The sequence below is a fragment of the Falco punctatus genome (genome assembly GCF_963210335.1).
Source record: "Falco punctatus genome assembly, chromosome: 6".
In the NCBI taxonomy this organism is placed as follows: domain Eukaryota; kingdom Metazoa; phylum Chordata; class Aves; order Falconiformes; family Falconidae; genus Falco; species Falco punctatus.
Window position 1 is genome coordinate 27936344 of NC_137585.1, and position 21899 is coordinate 27958242.

The following is a 21899-nucleotide window of genomic DNA, read 5'->3' on the forward strand; positions in this document are numbered from 1 at the left end:
GGACACCTTACACTAGAACAGGTTGCTCAGAGCCCCATCCAACATGGCTTTGAAGCTTGGAACACTTCCAGGGATGGGGCATCCACAGCTTCTCTGGGCAGCCTGTTCAGTGCCTCACCACCCTCACTGTGAAGAATTTCTTCCTAACAGCTAATCTAAACCTACCCCCTTTCAGCTGAAAGCCGTTTCCCCTTGTCCCATCACTACATGCCCTTGGGCAAAGTCCCTCTCCAGCTTTCTTGTAGGCCCCCTTGAGCTACTGGAAGGCTGCCATAAGGGCTCCCCAGAGCCTTCCCTTCTCCAGGCTGAACAACCCCAACCCTCTCAGCCTGCCTTCACAGGGGAGGTGCTCCAGCCCCCTGATCACCTTTGTGGCCCTCCTCTGGACTCACTCCAACAGCTCCATGTCCTTCCTCTGTCGGGTGCCCCAGAGCTGAACGCAGTGCTACAGGTGGGGTCTCTTGAGAGCTGAGTAGAAGGGGAGAGTCACCTCCCTTGACCTGCTGGCCAGGTTTCTTTTGATGCAGCCCAGGATACACTTGGCCTTCTGGCCTGCAAATACACACTGCCAGGTCATGTTGAGCTTCTCATCCACTAACACTCCCAGGTGATTCTCCTCAGGGCTGCTCTCAATCCATTCTCTGCCGAGCCTTGGCCTTGGGATTGCTCCAACCTGTGTGCAGGACCCTGCACTTGGCCTTGTTGAACTTCATGAGGTTTGCAAGGGCCCCCCCTCTCTCAAGCCTGTCAAGATGCCCCAGGATTTCCCTCTGTTCAATTCTAGCTTTCACAAATGACTGAGGAGTTGTTGTTGGATGAAATCGGGCATCGCTGCTCACAGCCAAGAGGCTGCTATTCACTGCTCAAGAGAGGTCAGCATACCTTAGGTATTTTCCCGACAAATAGGAATTGCAACATTACAGATATGGGCTTCTACTGAAACTTAAAAGCACCAGTCCCAGTAAGAAAACACATTGTGCTAAATTGAACAGGAAGATGTTGGAAGTAACTACCAGGGAGGCTTTAATTACATGAACAGATTGACAACTAGTGGATGATAAGAGGCTGGAGTCAAAGTTTGAAGTCAAGCAATAAATTCTACTAGATAACACAGCTGAAAAACACAGACAACCTTTAAGATACCTGAAGAGAAAAGGTGTGCCCAAGACCTTATCTGTTTTTTCCAGTTACACGAGGTAACGAAAGATAGTACATCTCGTAAAACTTGCTTCACCATCACAGCTGCAACAGCAAAATCCCCCACCACCTCCTCAAAAAAATTAAAGCCTCGGTGCATGAATGTTTCAATGAAATGTGAATCCTTGGTAACTTTAGGCCTTTAGCTCGGTACCTTTGTAGAAGGGACAGAATGTTTTGCTTTAAAAATACTTCATGAAAAACACCAAAGGCACTTACTACGTCACTCATTTTAGCAGCAGTAAAGACCTGCATAAGAAGTACAATAATCAGCTTTACAAGATAATGCAAATAATTTTACTGGATGGCCATTTTCATAGATCAAAATGTGAATGTTCAGGGGGTTTCTTCTATTAAAGTATCTCTGCAATGCTTACAAAGAAGGTTTAATGATGAAAAGAATGTTAGCCCTGCCTGTCTGTTTTCTTCTTCACATGTTCCTGTTTTCCAGTTACCTTAGCTTTTCTCTGTTCACCTTTATAATATTCATTTGTGGTTTTATACTAGAGAAGGATTCCCTACAAAGTACAAAGTCCTTTCTGTACCTTCACGTCCTTCTCCATAAACACTGCCAGGCAGCATGCTTCCACAACAGAGACTAAAAGATGCCCTAAGTATTTCTTGATTGTGGCAATTTTTTAGAGGGTTTCTAATGGACCTTAAAAAGCATATCAATAAAGTTGAGAAAATGAATTAGAAAAACTTCCAGGGCAAATGACATATGTATGCAGAACTGTCAGAAGCCAAGAGGCACAATGCTAAGCCTGCACAAACCTCTAAGTAAATAACTGATACAACACCTTTCTAAAAGCAAGACAGAGGGTAACTCAGAAGATAAAGGAATACAAGAAAATCAGGGAAGTATTTACAATATGGTGGAAAGGGAGTTCAGAAGGTGTGAATTTTTTTAATTCTTTTTTTTTTTTTAAATGCACTGCAAGTCCAGTACATGCAAAATCCATGACTGAATATGCTGCCCCAAACAGGCCTCTTGCCATTAAAACATGCACATATCCGACTCACTCATTCAGCAAAGGCATAGATGTTCTCCTCTTGCTCTTCTGCACCATGTTGGCTTGGTTCCTTAAGGAGATCCGAATGAGTGAGGGAGCCAATCGACATGGTTCACCATCCACTTGCATGGGGATAGACTTGTATGTTAAAAGTGTCACCTCACGGCACTGGTGCAACCTCTCTCCATGACCACCCACCTGGAGAGCAGCCTGCAAAAGAACAAAAAAAAAAGGAGGAAAAAAAAGAGCACAAAACAAAACAAGAAACAAAGAAAAGACATCTCAGAACAGATAGCTGAGGCAGTTAACAAATCTGAAATGCAGTTTTGCTGACAGCATCCATTACACAGTGTTCCATGTGTAAGGCATTCTAACAAAGCACAATGAATGTATTTTCACTCAGAAATTGCATAGTACTTAAAATGTCACAAAGAAAAGAGCTAGGCAACAAGCAGATACCTAACGATATGCATTGCACGTCTCATCGCATATACACACACATGCGCATGCACAAATGAATACCTATGTTCATTCTTAAGCATTTCAATTTGTTTTGGTTGGTTGGTTTGTTTTTACACCGAGAGTAATGCTACTAATTATTTGCTCTTTAGAACAACAACCCTAATAGGGTACGTCTGCAAGACAGAAAAATTACTTCCCCTTCCTGAACAGAATACAGTCCTTAATGTGAATTAGAAAAAAATTAAAAAATTATAAAAGCTTACACAGCAACTAAGCCTTGAGACCAGACAGGCTGAAAAGAGCAAGCAGAAGGACCTTGTTCAAAACAAGTAAACATCATGTTTAAGAACTCATTTTATAGAGATGAACAAGGAAGGCAATGAGCAGATTCTTCAAGTTCTAGGCAGTTATGTTTGGGCAGAAATATATTTTTTTAATTAATGACTATTATGTGACTATTAACTCATCTGTCAGATGCAGAAAAAAAATCCTATATTAATGCACTACTAACAGAACAGCCTAAACAGAAGTCAAGACCTTAATCCTTCTCTGTGTATTTCATATTATGGATCAACTGACAATATAATCAATAATATTCGTAATAATACTTCTTTATAAAGTACTTCTCTTCCTTAGTCTCAAAGGAAGCACATCTGGGATTCATACAGAGCAAGTTACTATTATATCAATACAGTCTATGGTTACAATGGTTTCTCAGCATTAGTAGACTTGTAGACCCTCAATTCTGAACAAGGCTTCCTTTAAAAAGAAACAGCAGCTCAAAGGGGCCCTACTTCTTAAATTCAGAACCAACTAAAACTGTTGGTAGCTTTTGAGATCGCTCTACCCACTCACAGAGCCACATTAGTGGCAAATCCAAAAATCTTCCAACTGAAAACTGCCAGTTGGTACATGCTAAATTGACTTTTCACAGCATTTTCAAAAACATATCCTAACATCTTCAGGGGTGAAGTAACAAAGGTGCATTCCACAAGATCCACTGGGCTAACAAACATAGGTTTTCTTCTTTCTTGTGGGTTATTCCCCAAAACTACTAGAGCCATAAAAAAAAAAAAAAAAAAAAAAAAAAAAAAGGCTGAGAAAGAATCTTTAACCCACACAGACTTCTAAAGAAATGATTGCTGATCAATACCACCTTTTACTTTTGCTTACTTTGAAGATTAGATTTCTCTTTGAGGAAACAAACACTATTATCAATAGTATTCACTGAAAGTGGTATACACCGAAGGCAGGTCACACAACAAGTAGGTATGTTAGTTTAGTGAAAACAGGCTTATCCATGTTAGTTTTAACCTAGTCCACACAAGACAGTGGCAACAAGACTTGAGTATAGTCCTAAGCATGATCTATACAAACTTGCCCCGAAGCAGGCAGGCACACATGCCTTCTGCCTGTCCCAGTAAGTTCAAGCTGCGGCGCCTTAGGCAGATTAATGCTAGCACAGGGATAACTACCAACTCTGAGTGCATTTAATTGTCCTCTGAAGAGACTGTCACTGTGTTTGACCACTGTGATAGTAGGACACTAAGGTATTTAGAGTGAGATTGCTTTTAAAGTGAACTAAAGCTGAGTTACCATAAGGACAGCATTGACAGAAAGTGCACTGATAAATTAAAATTGCTGGTTGAATTTTCTTTCCATAGCAGAACAAAAGGAGAGATAACATTTGTGCCAAAAATATTACTAATTTTTTCATAGCTATTACTAAAATTTCACAACATTTTTTAGTGGACATATGGAAACTGTATGGGCATATAATTTTATATAATATTTCAGCTTTGTTTCCAGTAGCCAAGTTTAAAAAAAGGAATTTTATGCCATATTGAAATACACAAAAGTAAAAAAGAAACAGCAGTAATTTGACCACAGAACACTCCCCCTTTAAAAACATGCCTGCATGCTGTTCTTACTTTAATAATCTTGTCATTTAGCTTGGAAGCACTGCACATGCAAATTAGCCATATGTTGCAAAGAATACATTCCTATTATAAAATAACATTTCTTTCATTAGAAAACTACAATTTGTCTCCCACGTCTAACAGCAGAGCATGTTTTGGCCTTAGCTGAATATGTGGAATCATGGTGGTTCTTCAGCAATGAGGACAACTTTGCACTCTGTAGCGCTGCCTGCAGAATTCCCCGAGTGCAGCAGCACCTGCAGGAAGGGCAGCACCCGCAGTACCCACCAGCGAGGCCATGGTGAACCCAATGACTTCAATGTAGCCATCATCATGGCGCTGAGGCTCAAAGTCTCTGTGATCTCCAGGGTTTCCCCAGGGCATTGTGCCAGCACAGTACCTACAGAGAGAGGTTTGGAAAGCGAGCTTTGAGACAGCACTCTGCCCTGGTGAGTCCTGACTAGCAGCCTGGCTATTAGCCTGTTCTGCTGTCCTCCAGAAGTATCCAGATATCCATACCAAAACTGAATTCAGGGACAATTAAAAGTTATGCTGACAAGGACTGGACAAAAGGGAAAACCTGTGTCTTGTTTCCAAGCTGGCAACATCCATAAATGTATCCACATAATCTTTAGCAGGTTCTTCTGTGAGAGGAAAATGGGGAAACACCAGGAAACAGGTAACAGAGCAGTAGCACTTTGTTCTCTCTCCCCACTTGCTTTGCTTTCTGCAAATGAGCTGTTGAGTCAGAAAGCTGCTTAGCCCCTCTGCTAGGTGGGCATGGGGCTGCAACAGCAACTCCAGCCCTGGAGCTCCACTTCATCTCTCCCTGCTGGCTCAGCAGCTCTAACAGCACAAGGAGTGCAGAACATCACATTGCTTGAAGCGGCAGGGAGAAATAAAAAGCAGAAACAGGTGCAGCTGTGGCATCTACCTTTCCTATCATTAAAAGAATGGATGTAAAAGTGATCTAAGAGTGATAGAATAGGGAACTTCGGAGAGGTGACACCAAGTAAAAGCTTGCACAGTGAGACCAGTGCAGGACTCAAAAGATCAAGTGCTTGGGATATCATGCGGAGCAAAGTGCTAGGCTGTCTGAAGCAGTAGTCTCCGAAGTGGAATGCACGCACCACAGACAGTGTGCTAGAGAAATCTGCAACTGACAAGATCATTAGAGTGTGTGAAGAAAACAGTTTACATTTTAATAAAGAAGAAATCCAGCATTAAGATAGTGTTTAATTCATCTTTATTACATCCTTTCAAAATTTCATTTTCTATGTTTTCTAATGTATGAAATATATTAGCACAGCAGTACATATATATAATCTATAAACACATACATTGGGGTGCTGCCCAAAAATTTTTTTACTAATAAAGATGCACAATAAAAAAGGTTTGGAGACTACTGCTCTAGAGAGCAGGAGACAGATCTAAATGTAAGTATAGCTGTATTCTTAAAAGTTATCTATTTGGGACACCTTCTAACATTTTAATACACAGCAGTTCTTTCAACAGTTTTATGTTCCTTTACTGTAAAAATAGTAACCCTCACCCTCCCCTGATCCCCTCCCCTACACACATACACACACTTTTTTCACACACTGCTTCAATTAAGGGGGAGAACAGGCATCTGTGTAACTACTATCTCATTTGCAGGTTAGATGCACAACTGGAAAGCATGTTTGTTAATGATTTCTGCTTTCTCTGTATCAGCATATTCAACTTTTTAAAGGATGGTTTGGCTTAACTCTGATGCCATTCCATATTGCTAATTAACAGTATTATAAACACCTGGCTTTCAAGAAGGCAGCACAATGGCAATATGTTTCCTGCACATTCACCCAGTCTAGGACAATTTGCAGGTACCTTTTTTCTTTTACTTATTATTATTATTCTTTTATAACTCCAAGCATCTGTCTTGAACTTACCTGGGTATGTTTAAAAACACTATACACTGGAACTTCAGCTCCTGGATCTTTGGAGTCAGGTCTGTACCATCACACTACAAAGCCAAAGTGACAGAGCACAGAGAAATTGCTGAATGGAGCCACAGACAAGAGAAGTGTTGCTGCTTTGTTACAACTTTCCCAAGACTTTCCTTGGAATGTGTTGCAAATGTCATGCTCAAAACTGAAAAGTAACAGAGCCATTAAACTCTCACCTCGCTCACTCTCCATTCCCCCCTCTTCCCACAATACTACAGCACAATTTCTTATACTTACCACAACTTTAACATGTTTGGATAAATCTCTTGAGCTTCTTTGTAGAAAGTCTGTAAAGGCTGCCTGCAACAGAAAGTGCACAAATTGTCATCAGCACTTCCTCTCTTCCTTTTCCCCTCATTTCTTCTCCCACCACAGAGCTCAATACCAAAATGCCATCCTTTTGGCAAACCTATTCTTTCTTGCTCTCAGGAAACATGATTTTTTAAATATATTTTTAAATTTTGATACCTCTCTTTTTGAGAGGTTAACTGAAGAAGGTCCTTGGACACCCAAGGATTTAACGCAAATTCTTGCTCACATACTTGTTTATGTATTTAAGGCACGTGGGTACAGTGGGAGTCATCACCCAGAAAGACATTACATGTCATGCGTTATCAAATCAGTGTTTCTCTCTTAATAAATGCATTTTAGAATGAAGTGTTGTCCACATACCTTCTGAATGCAGAAGTGATTAATTTTATTTGCATATTCACACATGAAAATTAATCACTCTAAATAGTTGATCTCTGCCCTCTACTCCCCATGACCCTATATCCAAGGCTACTCCTCAAAGCTACAAAGATACAGGCCAACACTTGGGGAATTTCTTCACAAAAATCAGTATCAATGTGCTTCCCAAATTCTGGAAGCCTGAAAGCTTACAAGCCAGAAGCAGTAGGGCCAAGACATGACCAGTAGTATGTCCAAAGGAGTAGCATTTCTCTCGTCTGCTAAGCTACATAAAACCATGCTTCAGCCACTTTACAACAGACACGTGAGTGTGGCATCACCAGAAACTGTACATGTGCACTTTAAATTGCAACAGGCAAAATGAACTGGCATGAGCTCCTGATGTGAGAAAGTGAGGGGGAAGGCACTTAAGAAAACATTCAAACAACTAAGTTAGCATCATTCTGTAAGACGAATCACAACTCACCCCTGCATAAAACATTTTATTTCTAAATCTGCTGTTGAATTTCTCTGGATTTGCTTCTGTGAAAGGATAAAAAGGAAAAATACGAACACTGTAATAAAACAAGTATACTCCATTGTACCTTCCCATTCCCTGCCAGCACTAGAGTGCTTTTAGCACACATCACTCAGTGAAAATATTAACATAAATATGCTTTTCCTGTGTGAGAGCTCCCCATTTGTGCCATAATCTGCTATCACATTTCAAACATAGATATTTAATTGTACCCCTTTCCTGTAGAGTGAAAATAGATGGAAACGTGAGTAAAGAGGTAACAAGAATACAACCAGTTGATTTAGCACCTCTCAGACTATCCATCTTATGATTCCTCAGTACCATTTGTGAGACTGTTTCTACTAACACAGAACTCTAAAAACTATTAGAAATACACAGAACACTAACCCATGCTTTGAAGCAGGAGTAAAGTATTAGTAAATTACAAGACGAAAAAAAAACCTTATGTGTTACAAAGAGGTACTGAGGAATAAACATCCCTACCTAAATATTCCGGGGGGGGGGGGGGGGTGGGGGGAGGGGAAGGAAAAAAAAATGAGTGGTTACTCTAAAACCTGTTTAGAGAGCTGCTTCACTTTGATTAGGCTCCAAGTGATGGATAATTTTAATAGTCCAGTAGTAATGCACATCTAATGATTAATTATTCTCCCTGTTAAAATGTATGGGGAGTTTTTTTCTCCTATCCTGAACTTTTCAGACTTCAATTGCCAACTGCTAAATCTTATAATACTTCTCTGTCAGATTAAAGAGCCTTGAATCATCACATATCTTCTCCTTGAGTAAATACTTACAGGCAGTGATTAAATCGCCTCTTAACCTTCTTTCCGATAAGCTAAATGGAGCTCCTTTAATCTCCCAGTATAAGGCATGTTTCCCAGAATAATACAGGTCATTCTCATGCCTCCTTGGGAAAGCTCTCCTCATCTGTGGCACCCTGAGATTTCAGAAGCAGCCCTTCTGACACTGTATTCAGCGGTGGTACCAACCACCTATCCCTGCTCAGAGATCCCCTAGTGAAAACATCCCACTATCCAGATAGTCTTTCTGGCTAAAGCCTCACACCGATATGAACACTTCCGTATTAAATCTTCTCAAATGACCACTTGAAACAAAGCTTCCAGTTCTCTTTGAAGTCGTTACATCTCACAGTATATGGCTTCATTTTGTAAGAATGGGCTACTTTGTATTTCTTGTTTGATTGTTTGCCCAGCTACTGTATCACCCGTTTGTTATGTTGCGGGTGAGCCTGGAATGCAGTCAGGGGCACCTCTTCTTCAAATGATTACTTTAACCGCTTAAGTCAGTCTCATCCCACTTACTGAGCTGACAGCTCATTGCAGGAAGCCTCGGCACCCCATGCTAAGAAGCAGGAGGCTCGCGAAGGTTCAGTGCCTGTGCTGTACGTTCTCTGACATGGCTATGCCCGATGGCTCCAGACAGCAGCCACCAGCACACTGGCTCTTACATGGATCTTACAGCGAACACTGAACAGAACCAAAGCCCCAGTTTAAAACAGAAAAGGAGCCTTTCTGGGGTCACTGATTCAGCAGTCCTTCAACATACTAAACTGCTCCTACTTCTGACATAGCAGAGGAGCGACTCTTTCTACCATGTGGAATAGAACCTAAAGTTGAGTGCAACTAACTGCAGAAGTAATCACTGACTGCATACCCAAGGCTCACCCCATCCTCACCATTCCCAAGCCATCAAAGGAGTAGGAAATAGAACATGTTAGACTGTGTGTGTGTGCGCGGCAGGGGGGGTGTCCTGCAAATGAACACTCCTCTAGAGCTGAGGGATCAAGTGGCATGTCAACAGGGATAAAGTAAATTGTCTCTCCCCTGCTCCACCAAAGCATAAGTATACCAAGAGAGGAAACTGGAAAGAGTTGCTACTCAGAACATTTCCTGAAGAAGAAGAGCTAAATACACTAGGCTTGGAGCCAACCACCAGCCCTCAAGGCTCAGTCTGATTAGTCACAAGCAAAGTATAGAGGTTGCCATGGCAAAGGCCACATTCACACACAGATTCCTCTGAGACATTACAATCACTGCTTATTCTAAATATAAGAATTGGTCAATCTCTATTGCATAAAGTGCCCTGATAGGCTGAGAGCTCGAATCAATTTCATTTACTGTGGGGAGGTGGGGAGAGGAATGGCACTTGTTTGTTTTAGTATATGTGATTACAATAGCTCAGCATAAGCAACCGCATACAACAACTTATCTTAACGGACCAAGTGCTACAGCTGTGAAAGTGCTTTAAGTATTGCTGAAGTGTTGCTAAGAGTTTCTCTGGATTTCAACAATTGTAAAAGAGATCAGAATCTGTTTTGCACTGCTTAATTCATAGAATCACATAATAGCTTGGGTTGAAAGGGAGTTTTAAAGGTCATCTAGTCTAACCCCACTGCAATGTGCAGGGACGTCTTCAAATTAGATCAGATTCCTCAGAGCCCCATCCAACCTGACCTTGCCTGTTTCCAGAGATGGGGCATCTACCACCTCTCTGAGCAACCTGTTCCAGTATTTCATCACCCTCCTTGTAAAAAATTTCTTCCTTTTACCTAGTCTAAATCTACTATCTTTCAGTTTAAAACCATTACACCCCTCACCCTATCTCAACAGGCCCTACTAGAAAGTCTGTGCCCATCATCCTTATAAGCCTGCTTTAAGTATTGAAGGGCTGCAGTAAGGTTTCCTCTGAGCATTCTCTTCTCCAGGCTGAAAAACTCCAGTTCCACATGAAAAACAATAGAACACACACACCAGAAATGCTATAGGCTTTTCTCTCCTAAAATAACATAGGACTCACTTTGTACATTTTAGTATTTGGGAAGGTAAGCAATGTGCCAGCAATAATGACACATAAGAGCAGAACTTGCACTATGAAAAGCTCTCCTGACCACACACACCCACTCACAGACACACAGCTTGCTCTGCCAAGTATTTTTTCACCCACATAAATTTTTAACACACTGGCATCTCTGGAATAATGTCCATTCTTTATAGAGCTCCATAACTTCATTATTAAGTAATGCCACCATTAGGTGAGAAAGTAGCCAAGCATTTAATCTGTACAGTATATTCACAGTCATATTAGCGATGCATAGTGATATGCATTCATAAAAAAATGCATACAGCTGTCATCAATTCATTCCTGTACCCTTTTTGTGGCCCCTCATTATTATTCCTAAAGCTTGAGGCAGTCTTAAACATTATAAAATATGCATTAGTTCATTCCATCATGTATCCTGCTCTTTACTTAGCATGGCATTACGGTGCTATCTTTTCATCTTGAAATGACACTCTGATAGTATGAAAGTAAAGATAGGGGAGGCTGTATTTCAGAAAAAATACCTGCATATGAAGATGAAATGACCAAAAGCTGAACACAGACAACTGAACAAAGTTTGTTTTTACAAGCATACTTGCCTAAACCATGTAAATAGAGCAGTTCACATCAGTCCAAAGCCCACCCACCGCTAAGCCACATTTGGATCTGTATGGGATGGTATAACAGCTATTGGCAAGGGGACAAACAAGATGCTACAACAGCTCAGATTCCTGACAGTTTTGTGGACATTAAAACTTTTCACTTGCGAAGAAACACTCTGGGTCTGTACCAAGCCCAGTGATGTTATGCTATACTCATCTATAAGTAACAGCTGTTGAGCTTGAGAACACAATTATCCTCCTGTTACTTCCACAGTCTTGCAGCTTTTCTCCTCCCTCCATCTCCACACTTGCACCTGACACATTTGTTGTTCTTTCTGCTCTTATTCTGACACTTCTGCATCAGCATAAGCTTCCTTTATATCTGTACTTGGTACCTTCTTTAGAAGATTAAAAACTTTGAAATTATTCCCTTTTAGCCCTTTACCTACAGTGAATGCCCTTTTTCCTTGTACTTTTTTTAATTTTTAAATGATTAAGTCCCTTGCAAATTCATAATACAATCACTTTCTTCCCACTTGTATGTATCTTGGGTTTTTATGTTCCAGCTTTCTTTCTGAATTATAAGAACAGGATGTTAAATCTCACTCCATTTGTAATTCATGAAATAGCTGCCCACTCCCAAGGCTGAGGAAACAAAAAGTTCCCATTACCTCTAGATTCATGGAACTCCAGTGTAACATGCGCATCAAATCCAAGGCTGAAATAATTATTGAAGACACTAAGAGGAAGCTGTAATTGGATAATAAAAAGACATGTAAAAATAACATGAATGAAGCATTTCAGGAATTAAATACTTTTAACATGGTATCACATGAAAACCTCCAAAGAATAAAGTGGAACATAACAGGAAAATGTGTGCAGAAAGCTGCTCTGAAGGTTAGTAATGGCTTGTGGAAGATGATTAGACTAGATACAAAAGCCCAAAGAACACAAACACATCCACAGAGCTTTTTGATCATATATGTAACCTTATAAGCACATTAAAGCATTCCTTAAGTTGTCACTAAGATTTCCCATAATGCTGTTCCACCTAACATGTCAATACAAAGGTTCTCCTAATTGCTGGCACTTCAAGCTCAGCATGGCAAATGAAACTCAAGCTGTGTTCTTCCTACTTCTTATACAATCAGAAGCAACACAAGTCCCAGACAAGATGCCCTAATTCTATTGAGAATGCATGAGGCAGGGAAACACACATCTGGCCTCTTCATCATTATACAGGCCCAGCAGGGCTGTAGATGACAGAATAGTAACATCCAGTAGATAGGCTGGAAATTATAAATGAGAATAGTAAAATGGTCCACAGAATCCTTTTTTTTTTTTAAACAACTGTAACACTTTCAACATCTCCAGTCCAAATGAAATATTACTATAAATGTGATCTCCTCACATAAAAATCTTCCCATTCTTCAACTATCAAGATAAACTAATGGAGACTCACACACAAAGTAGTTAAATACAAAAATGCACCTTGCTGTAAAGTAGGAAACAGTTGGTATCCATTAGCAAAATCCTAAGGAATAAAATTCTATATCCTGCTTTTAGTTTTGTCTAATTTGGAATGGATGGTAGTCACAGTGTTGCTTCTCCTGCTACACCAGGTTAACTAGAGAAAAACAACAACCAAACAGATGGCTGATATGCATTACATTTCACACACCACTGGAATCACTAACACATGAAAAGAACAGAAGGAAGAGATACAACTAGAGAATTAAAAAGTTTTAGATCTTCCCCACCCATTCAGTTTATGGCGTAACACAAAGGTGCTTTTAAGCATCCTATAGTCTCTGTGGGAAAAAGGCATCTCTAACCTTACGTGCCCCATCCTCCAGCTCATCCTGTGGCAAATCAGGGTTGCGTTCAACCTGGAGATTCCAGCGGTCCAGCTGGACAATTGTCCCATCTTCTACATGGCACAGGATCTTGGACACTGGCTCATCTGTGTAACCCTGACAGCAAAGTGTCACCAGAGTATCAGCCACAGACAGTGGAAGCAAAGCAACTCACTGACTAATTACCTCACAGACCTCCCTCCTTTTACACAGGCTTAAAAACCCCAGATCAAATGTTCCTAATAACACCTCAAAATACTGCTAAATATTGATATATCAAGTATGTTAACAAGCTATTGCTGAGGTACACAAGTCTTGGGCAGGCAAAGTAAGGTCATAAGGAGAGGAACTGAAAGTGTATTTGCCTTGCCTGGAATAACTCCAGTGGTGTAGTTCAGAATAAATACAGAGAAATAAAGTTTAAACTGTGCTTAAATTAGAAGCCTGCACATCCTTATTACTTGGCCTGAGCTACCAGACAGATATCTCTATGAACACTTTTATTACAACTACAATATCAATAATTCAAGATCCCAGGCTGGAAATTGAACCAAACTATTGTGCCTAACTGAAGCAGACCTCGGACACAGCCATGCCTGCTATTTTAACCCAAATGAAGTTCTACCCTACACAACTAAATCAGAGCAGCAAGCTGAGAGCCCACACATAGGGGCACCCCAGTCAGTGCTTACCCCACCCCAGTTGAGGGTGCGGGCAAGGTCATTCCCAGTGCCAAGCGGAAGGACAGCCACAGGAGGCGGGGGGCTGAGTTGCAGCTCATCGAGGATAGAGAGGATCCAGCCCACCTATGAAATGGGAAATGCAGAGAACTGTTAGTCAGGAAGATTAAAAGGGATGGGAAAAAAGAAGGAGACATATTTTGATTGTTTCCCTTGTCCTGGTTTCAGCTGGGGTAGAGTTAATTTTCTTCTTAGTAGCTGGCACAGTGCTGTGTTCTGGATTTAGTATGAGAACAACGTTGGTAACACACTGATGGTTTAGTTCTTGCTAACTCTAAGTCAAGGACTTCTCAGCTTCCCATGCTCTGCCAGTGAGCAGGTGCTCAAGAAGCCAGGAGGGAGCATAGCCAGGACAGCTGATCCAAACTAGCCAAAGGGATATTCCATACCATAGAATGCCATGCTCGGTATACAAACGGGGGGGAGTCAGCCCGGGTTCACCAATCGCTGCTCGGGTACTAGCTGGGCACTGGTCAGTGGGTGTCGAGTAATTGAATTGTGCATGACCTCTCTCCCTCTCCTCTTTGTTACAATTATTCTTACCTCAACCCATAGGCTTTACTATTTTCTGATTCTCCTCTGCATCCCACTGGGGTAGGTGTGGGCAGTATGCAAGCAGCTGTGCGGTACTTAGTTGCTGGCTGGGGTTAAGTCACAACACCCCTCTACAGAGAAGATCAAGTAAAACAAAATGAAGGAAAAGAAGAGGGTGTCTGAAATTTAACTCTACAACAGATGCATCTGCGTTTTTGCCTTTCGGAGAGCAGGCACGATAGGTTTCATGAAGCCCCTGTGCAAGCAGAAGTGATGGGATGTGAACACTGACACTGGCTGCCTCTAACAGAACACACAGATACTGAGGAAAGGGAGCACAGAATTTGCTGTTCTTCAAGCAGGAAATGAAAACACATAGAATTATACCTGGTATTATAAGACTGCCTAAATATTGCTCTGAAAAATACTGTATTTAAAAATTAGGAATGATATGGACAATTCAAGATTATTTTTTTAATTGCCATTATGCTAAAGGAAACCAAACCTTTGACAACTGTTATGAAACAAAATGCAAGAGACACACTAAAACAGCATGGTAACTCAGAGCACGTCCTGGAACAGAGGGTCCAAATAAAGGCAAGCATAGACTTGCCCACAGGTCTCCCATTCCCCAGAGACCTTGGTGCTGAATTATTTCACTCAGTGCAAAGCATAATATATAATATACATAGTCTAGTCATATGTGTATAAATATACACACATCTATATAAAAGAACAAAAGACTAGAATAAAAGACAAAATAATGCTCGGTATTTAAGGCTTTGGGTTGGAACAGTGAATCTGGCTCTTTTGTATCATAAGTTATTCGTTATTTTAGAGAGCTGTTTCTCTCTCTTGTCCCTGTTCTGCACTGCATAAAACTTTCAAATACAAATCTAGCCAGAAGGAACAAATTACTGTAAAATGTTTTGTTTTCATTGAATGGCAGTTTCCAAGCGGGGAAAGAATTGTTGCTGAAGATGTTATTGAACTTTTTATGACTGAAATTCTTGCTACAAGAGAACAGGACTGTTTCTTAAACTATTTCTCATCTTTAAAAAAAATTACAATCTGTGAAAGAACCTGTGATTAATTTTTAAATAAAGAATTAAGAAAAAACAAATACAAGACAAAACTTGGTTTGGGTTGTTTTGGTTTTGTTTGGTTTTTTTTCCTTTTTGCCTGATGCCAGTGTTCAAAGATACTATCTCTACTGGAAACGTGAGCTTTTAAATAAGACAGAAAGCTGAAATCTTGTCTGCAGCTGGACAGGATTTTTCCTCCCTCAACTATTATTATTATGATTTTTTAAATATTCTTAACCCAAAGTACGATGACACTAGAACTTCATGAAAGGCACCCAGTACAATACGGGCATTGGGAACAACTGGGATTTGAAGGACTGCAGAGGGGGTAGCCTGATAAATGTATCAACCACCACACTATTCATATTCTAGGGCATGTCTTTCTCTGAGTCTTTTGACTGCTAGATTTTATTTTGTATAAATATCATTTATCAGACAGTTATTTATCACAAGCATTTGTCTAATTATTAAAGCCTTCACCTGGGATGTGATCCCGTATTATACAGCTCACTGTCTGACAACAGATGTCTGAATCACTTACAACTCTCATGAACTTGGCTGTCACCAAAGGTACTTAGGTCTATCATAGGCACCTATACATACATACATACATACATACATACACACACCTCTACATAGAGTAGAGTCCTCAAGGGATTTTTTGGGGGTGAGTAATCCTCTACCTTTCAAAATATCTATCCTTCAGTATTGATAACGGGAGACAGAATAAAGAGTCCAAATAACTTCATTGGGACCAGGACTTCTTTAAGAGTCCTTTGTCATAAGCCCTTAGTGATTGCCACTGACTTCATCTGTACATCTGTGCCTCAGCATCCCACTGCTACAGGAAGCATTACAATACCTACCGCTTTTGTAAGTGCTTTTAACTGATACACAGAAACTGCAAAGTACAAGTTTTTAAGTACAACATTGCTATTTAACTTTTCTAGTAATTTCTAAACCTTGTACATTAGTTTTACAATCAAGAATGACACAGACTACCATTTCCCTGTAAACAGAAAGCTCCTGACTGCTTTGAACGCAAAGCTTTCCGCTTATGCCCTGGAAAGGAACAGCAAGCAGCAATGATGGAAAAGTTGCAATAAGTTTTGATTCACCTCAATAATGCAAGGTATCATCTGGTCTCATTGAATATTCATTAAGTCCATTTGAGCCAGATTTTTCATTTCTAGAGGTAATGGCTTTGGGAATAACTAGATATTAATTTGCTTCAAACTGAGCAGCAGCAAAGGTGATGGTGGAGTGCTGCTCATACTAACGAGAGGGTGCTGCCACCTGTCGCTTGCACCGAGGCAAAGGGGAAACGGAGGATGGTCATACTCCATGTAGCTGCATGCATTTCTATTTTAATATTTTCGAGATGAAATTTTTTTCCCCTATTAAAATATTGGCTTCCTCAGGTGGAGGAAAAAGACTTTCAGAAACAGCCTTAAACACTTTTTTGCAGCTTACATCTCCTGCTAAAGTAACGCTTTGTACACTTGTCAAGAAAAGTTCACAATTCGCTAACAGTAATATCTTATTTTACCACCAAGACAGTAGTTTAATCACTTTTATTTGTTCCTTCACGCCTGCAGGGGAAGCACTGGTATTAATAACCCCTACAATTGAGCTTTTAAAAGAACCCACAGAAGCTGAACAGAAAGCTCCCCCAGAAATTCAAGCAGAAATGGGTTAAGGGTAGGGGTTCAGCTCATTACAGAAAAAAAGAAATCCTCCTCCTGTCTTAAGCACCTACATAGATCTGTCCTGGCCAGTCGCTGCACCTTGCAAGCAGTATGCATTTTCCTTACCATACCTACGGTTACAGCTATTATCAAATGCAGGTTTGGGGAACGGAGCTTCACAGAGATTGAAGGTCAGTTCTTCAACTGTATTTAATCACCCAGTAGCACAGATTGAGATTTACAATATTCCTAAGTACTGAAAAGAGTAATACAGTTGTAATACCTCCATTACCACTGTGGCCTCCAGACCCTGTCTCCAACTGAAAGTGCCTGAATCCTTTAAAAACTGGACCCTATTCACTTATCCAAGAACACACAGAAATTCAGTAGCAAAGAGAAATACTGAACCTGGACCTTGCCAGACCCCAGGCTAGTAGTATGACCAATGCAATACCCTTCCTTACAGACGCTTTGTAAAGAAAGCGTGGAAACTCACTTTCTTTAGGCCCAGCGGGGACACTACTTGACTGTGCTTGGACTTCATGAGGACTATTAGCATGAAGGGGCAGAAATTAAGATTTAATGGCTCCCAGACACTGACTTAACCTGCTAGACCCCAAGATCTGTGTAAGTAGCCAGAGGAGGCCTGCAATGTTAGTCTGCTATACCTAATCTTTATGCATAAAGAAGATAGAGCCTTGGACATTATGATCTGACCCCATTACTACGCAGGATATGCCACACAATTAAAAACAAAAATAATAAAAAAATGTAGATTTCACAAGCGCAAGATACATTATCTGGCTCTGCAGGCATCACGAGGTGGGAAACCCACACCACAAGGAATATGACCACTTGGCAGCTCCATAATCATCCGCCAGCTACCTACCGTCCCATCCCCACCGCAGGCCAGAATCCGCAGGTTTGGCACTTTTCTGTACAGCTCCAGTCTGGCCAGTAGGGAGAAAAGGGAAAAAGGTCAGAACAATAACACAGGCACTTCTCATGCACTTTGCCAAGCAACTGTTCAACTGCCCCTTATTGCATTTTCAAATATTTATCATTAAGGATGTTAGTGGAGGCAGAAACATAATAATAATAAAAAAATTATCTCAGTGTTACCAAAAGCCTCAGCCATGAGGAGGCATCAGCCCTAGCACTTGCAGGCAGCATCAGCCCCAACCCAACCTGAGCCCTGTGCCCCACTTCACATCTTCACGCACACACAAAACCCCTAGGACATGAACAACCTCCATGGACAGGCAGTACCTCTTGAGATGTATTTGATCAGTTTAGCATGTTGCCATGCTACATGGAAACTCCTTTTAAACTGCTTTTTAATATCTTTATCGACAATCTGGATGAAGGGATCGAGTGCACCCTCAGCAAGTTTGCAGATGACACCAAGTCAGGGGGGAGTGCTGACCTGCTGGAGGGCAGGAAGGCTCTGCAGGGGGATCAGGACAGGCTGCAGCAGTGGGCTGAGGCAAATTGGATGAGGTTCACCAAGGGTCAGTGCCGGGTCCTGCACTTGCGTCACAACAACCCCACACAGCGCTACAGGCTTGGGGAAGAGTAGCTGGAAACCTGCCCAGCCGAAGAAGACCTGCGAGTGGGTGCTGGTTGGCAGCTGGCTGAACATGAGCCAACAATGTGCCCAGGTGGCCAAGAAGGCCAACAGATTCCTGGCTTGTTTCAGAAACAGTGTGGCCAGCAGGACCAGGGAGATGATCATCCCTCTACACTCAGTACTGGTGAGGCCACACCTCAAATACAGTGCTCAGTTTTGGGCCCCTCACTTCAAGAGGGGTGTGGGGACGCTGGACTGTGTCCAGAGAAGGGCAAGGGAGCTGGTGAAGGGTCTGGAGCCCAAGTGTTACGAGGAGCAGCTGAGGGAACTGGGATTGTTTAGTCTGGAGAGGAGGAGACTCAAGGGGGACCTTATTGCTCTCTACAGCTACCTGAAAGAAGGTTGTAGACAAGTTGGGGGACATCTCCTGGACAAGGGACAGGAGAAGATGAAACTGCCTCAAGCTACGCCATGGGAGGTTTAGATTGGATATTAGGAAAAATTTCTTCACTGAAGGAGTTGTCAAGCACTGAAACAGGCCGTCCAGGGAGGTGGGGGAATCACCATCCCTGGAGACATTTTAAAAATGTGTAGATGTGTTGCTTAGGGACATGGTTTATTGATGGACTTGGCAGTCCTGGGTTAACAGTTGGCTTTGATGATCAAAAAGGTCTTTTCCAACCTAAACGATTTTATGATTCTAAATCTGAAAGGAAAATTTTCATGTTCCCTCTGCAGATGACAAAAAACTTTCATTTTTCTCCTATCCTACAGCAAACAAATATAAATATTGAGAGTTTTAAACAAAATTTAATGTTCCTCATCAGAATTTGCTAAGCCACCATTTCTGAAGCATGTAGAACATGACAGCTTCTTCAACTGGTAACTTTTTTTTTTTAACACCACAAAAGGCAAGACTACCTAATAGACTTCTTTCTCTGGATATCCGATCTAAGTTACCAACAGGACAGCCAAAAAAGCACCTGTTGAAGACCTGCTCCTTCAGTTGCATGAAAGAGAGGCATTAATGAAATATTTCCTACTGGAGGGGGTACATTCACAGAGAGAGCTGAGTGACCAGAGGACCTAATCCTCCTGTAACAACATTACACAGCTCTACAAACTGTATGTCTACCTTAAAGCATCCATACATCCTGAAAGGATCATCAGCAGAGATACTTCTGCAGTGAAAAGAATTTAGGTGCCTTGAATAGCAAATACTTGGACCGTTCATATACAGGCAAATATCTGATTTTATATTATATCTTTTTGTGCTGCCTAACTTGTGGAAGTAGCACTGAACAGATGGTTAGGCAAAGCAAGTATCCCTATCTCAAATACCATAGAAGGATGGTCTCTTAACCCTTAGCAGCATAAATCAGCCCTTTAAAGACAGGTCCTCCCTTCCTCCCTTGGAAGAAGTTCACACTTCAACTATTACCCAGATAAGCTGACTTAGTTACTCAGCAAGCACAGATAGTTGCATGTTGCTATCACGTATAGGAATCTGGAGGCAGTCTCAGCCCATTGGAATGCTCAGCCCTTAGGGAATGGTCAGGCACTGGGATCAGCAGCAAATCTGTCTTGCAGCCATCTGGAACTGGCTCTGTCTGACACAGGGGCAGCCCCTGATCTCTTCTCATAGAGGCCACCACTGCAGCCGTCCCTCTGCTACCAAAACCTGGATACGTAAACCTCATACACAGCCTACTAATCTATCCAAGCTAGACTTTTGTCTGCTTTCCTGATCAGAAAAGAATTATGGTCCACAGCGCTGAAGGCTTGAGAACTTACGCATCTCTTGGCCCTTCCTGAGAGAGATCAAAGACCTGGCGTGGATTCAAATACCACATAAACATTTGGAGAACCTTGGTGCCCTAGGAATAGAGAAAAATCAAATGAATGGAAATTATAAATAGTTTAATGATTATTAGAAATAATAATGTTCATTATTCTCTATATTTGGACCACTTTTCTTTCTTCTGTGCTTTATAAAGCAAATATAAACCAATAAAAAGACAAACTAGAAAGTGGCATGGCAGATGACCACTCTGTAGAATAGCAACCAACGAATCTGGTCAGGGTGCACGTGCATACATACAGATTAAATTTAACAACACAGATCACTAATGGTTCATAAGAACAGGCATTTGGAGTCAGACCAAAGGTTCAGCTCCCACAGAAACCTGTTCTCCTGTCTCTCACCACCTGCAGCGAGAAGAAACCTTAGTTATCCCACACCACCCTCAGCCATCCATGACAGCAAGAAGTTGAACCAAGCTTGTGGGTGAAGTCACCATCCTATTAAACAGTGTCCTGCCCAACATCCAGGCAATGACATTGCTTTGACCACCACCATCACCACCATGAACACTCATCATTGCAGCCCTCTTCCATCTAATGAAGGAGTAGTCAAGGACTCTATGGGCTACAGCTGTCCCAGTGCCCCCTCACTCAGTGCAGTGTGGCCAGCCCATCATCTAAAGATGTAATTTCTGCTTTCTCAAGCTCTTGGGTTCATATTCCAGATACTCAGTTTTATTCCTTTGTGTTCTGCCCAGGCAAATTGGTAGGATGTCTCACTAGCAGAACAGGACTAAGAACCCTATGGGTCAAGCTTGTACCCCCAAATAATTAAATAATGCCTTTCAGACATGGCCTGGTGGATGCAAATCAGGAATTTTCAAAAGCTCCCCGCTCTGAGGGATGGCTCCTCTGTCTGACACCTTTCCCCAAGTGGAGAACCAAGAATAGCAGTCAAAGTGCCTAGGAAAAGTATAACAGAGAAAATAAATGTGATGTTTGCTGTAGGTATTCTCACAGCCTCAGCTATTTGCAGCTCATAGAATTCTTGAGCCAGAGGAGGGTACAGGACTTTAGTAACATGCAGCCCAGGTAAACTTTTAGCATTCACAACATCCTAAGGCAAGGGGTTTTGCAGCTGAACTACACAATGTGAGAAGGACCAACATTTTCCTTTGTTTTGAATCACAGTCTTAGCAGTTTAATTTTATATCTTCCCTAATTCTTCTAATAGGGAGAAAGTGAGTTGCAGCTATGCTATTCCCTATGCTCTGCAGGCCTCTGTTGTATCTTACATCAATCACTACTTCTCAACTAGAAGGCCCTGTTTATCAAAAGACACTCAGAGCTAACCTGAAAAACATTCACTTGGATAAATTTCAGTTCCAAGAACCCTAAGAAAG

General features: G+C 41.4%; 1 protein-coding gene across 13 annotated transcripts in view; it reads right to left on the minus strand.

Annotated features, from left to right (window-relative positions):
• The window catches only part of DGKI (diacylglycerol kinase iota), a 252712-nt gene that overhangs the window by 105792 nt on the left and 125021 nt on the right, over positions 1 to 21899 (minus strand). For all 13 annotated transcript variants that reach the window (XM_080390859.1, XM_080390858.1, XM_080390857.1 and 10 more), the window contains 10 exons: positions 20488 to 20570; positions 18013 to 18073; positions 13769 to 13882; positions 13056 to 13193; positions 11892 to 11970; positions 7733 to 7788; positions 6814 to 6876; positions 6520 to 6593; positions 4880 to 4991; positions 2221 to 2420 (listed from right to left, as the gene is read on the minus strand). In XM_080390859.1, the coding sequence (XP_080246985.1) occupies positions 2221 to 2420; positions 4880 to 4991; positions 6520 to 6593; positions 6814 to 6876; positions 7733 to 7788; positions 11892 to 11970; positions 13056 to 13193; positions 13769 to 13882; positions 18013 to 18073; positions 20488 to 20570 (980 nt within the window). The remainder of the gene's footprint in view (positions 1 to 2220; positions 2421 to 4879; positions 4992 to 6519; positions 6594 to 6813; positions 6877 to 7732; positions 7789 to 11891; positions 11971 to 13055; positions 13194 to 13768; positions 13883 to 18012; positions 18074 to 20487; positions 20571 to 21899) is intronic.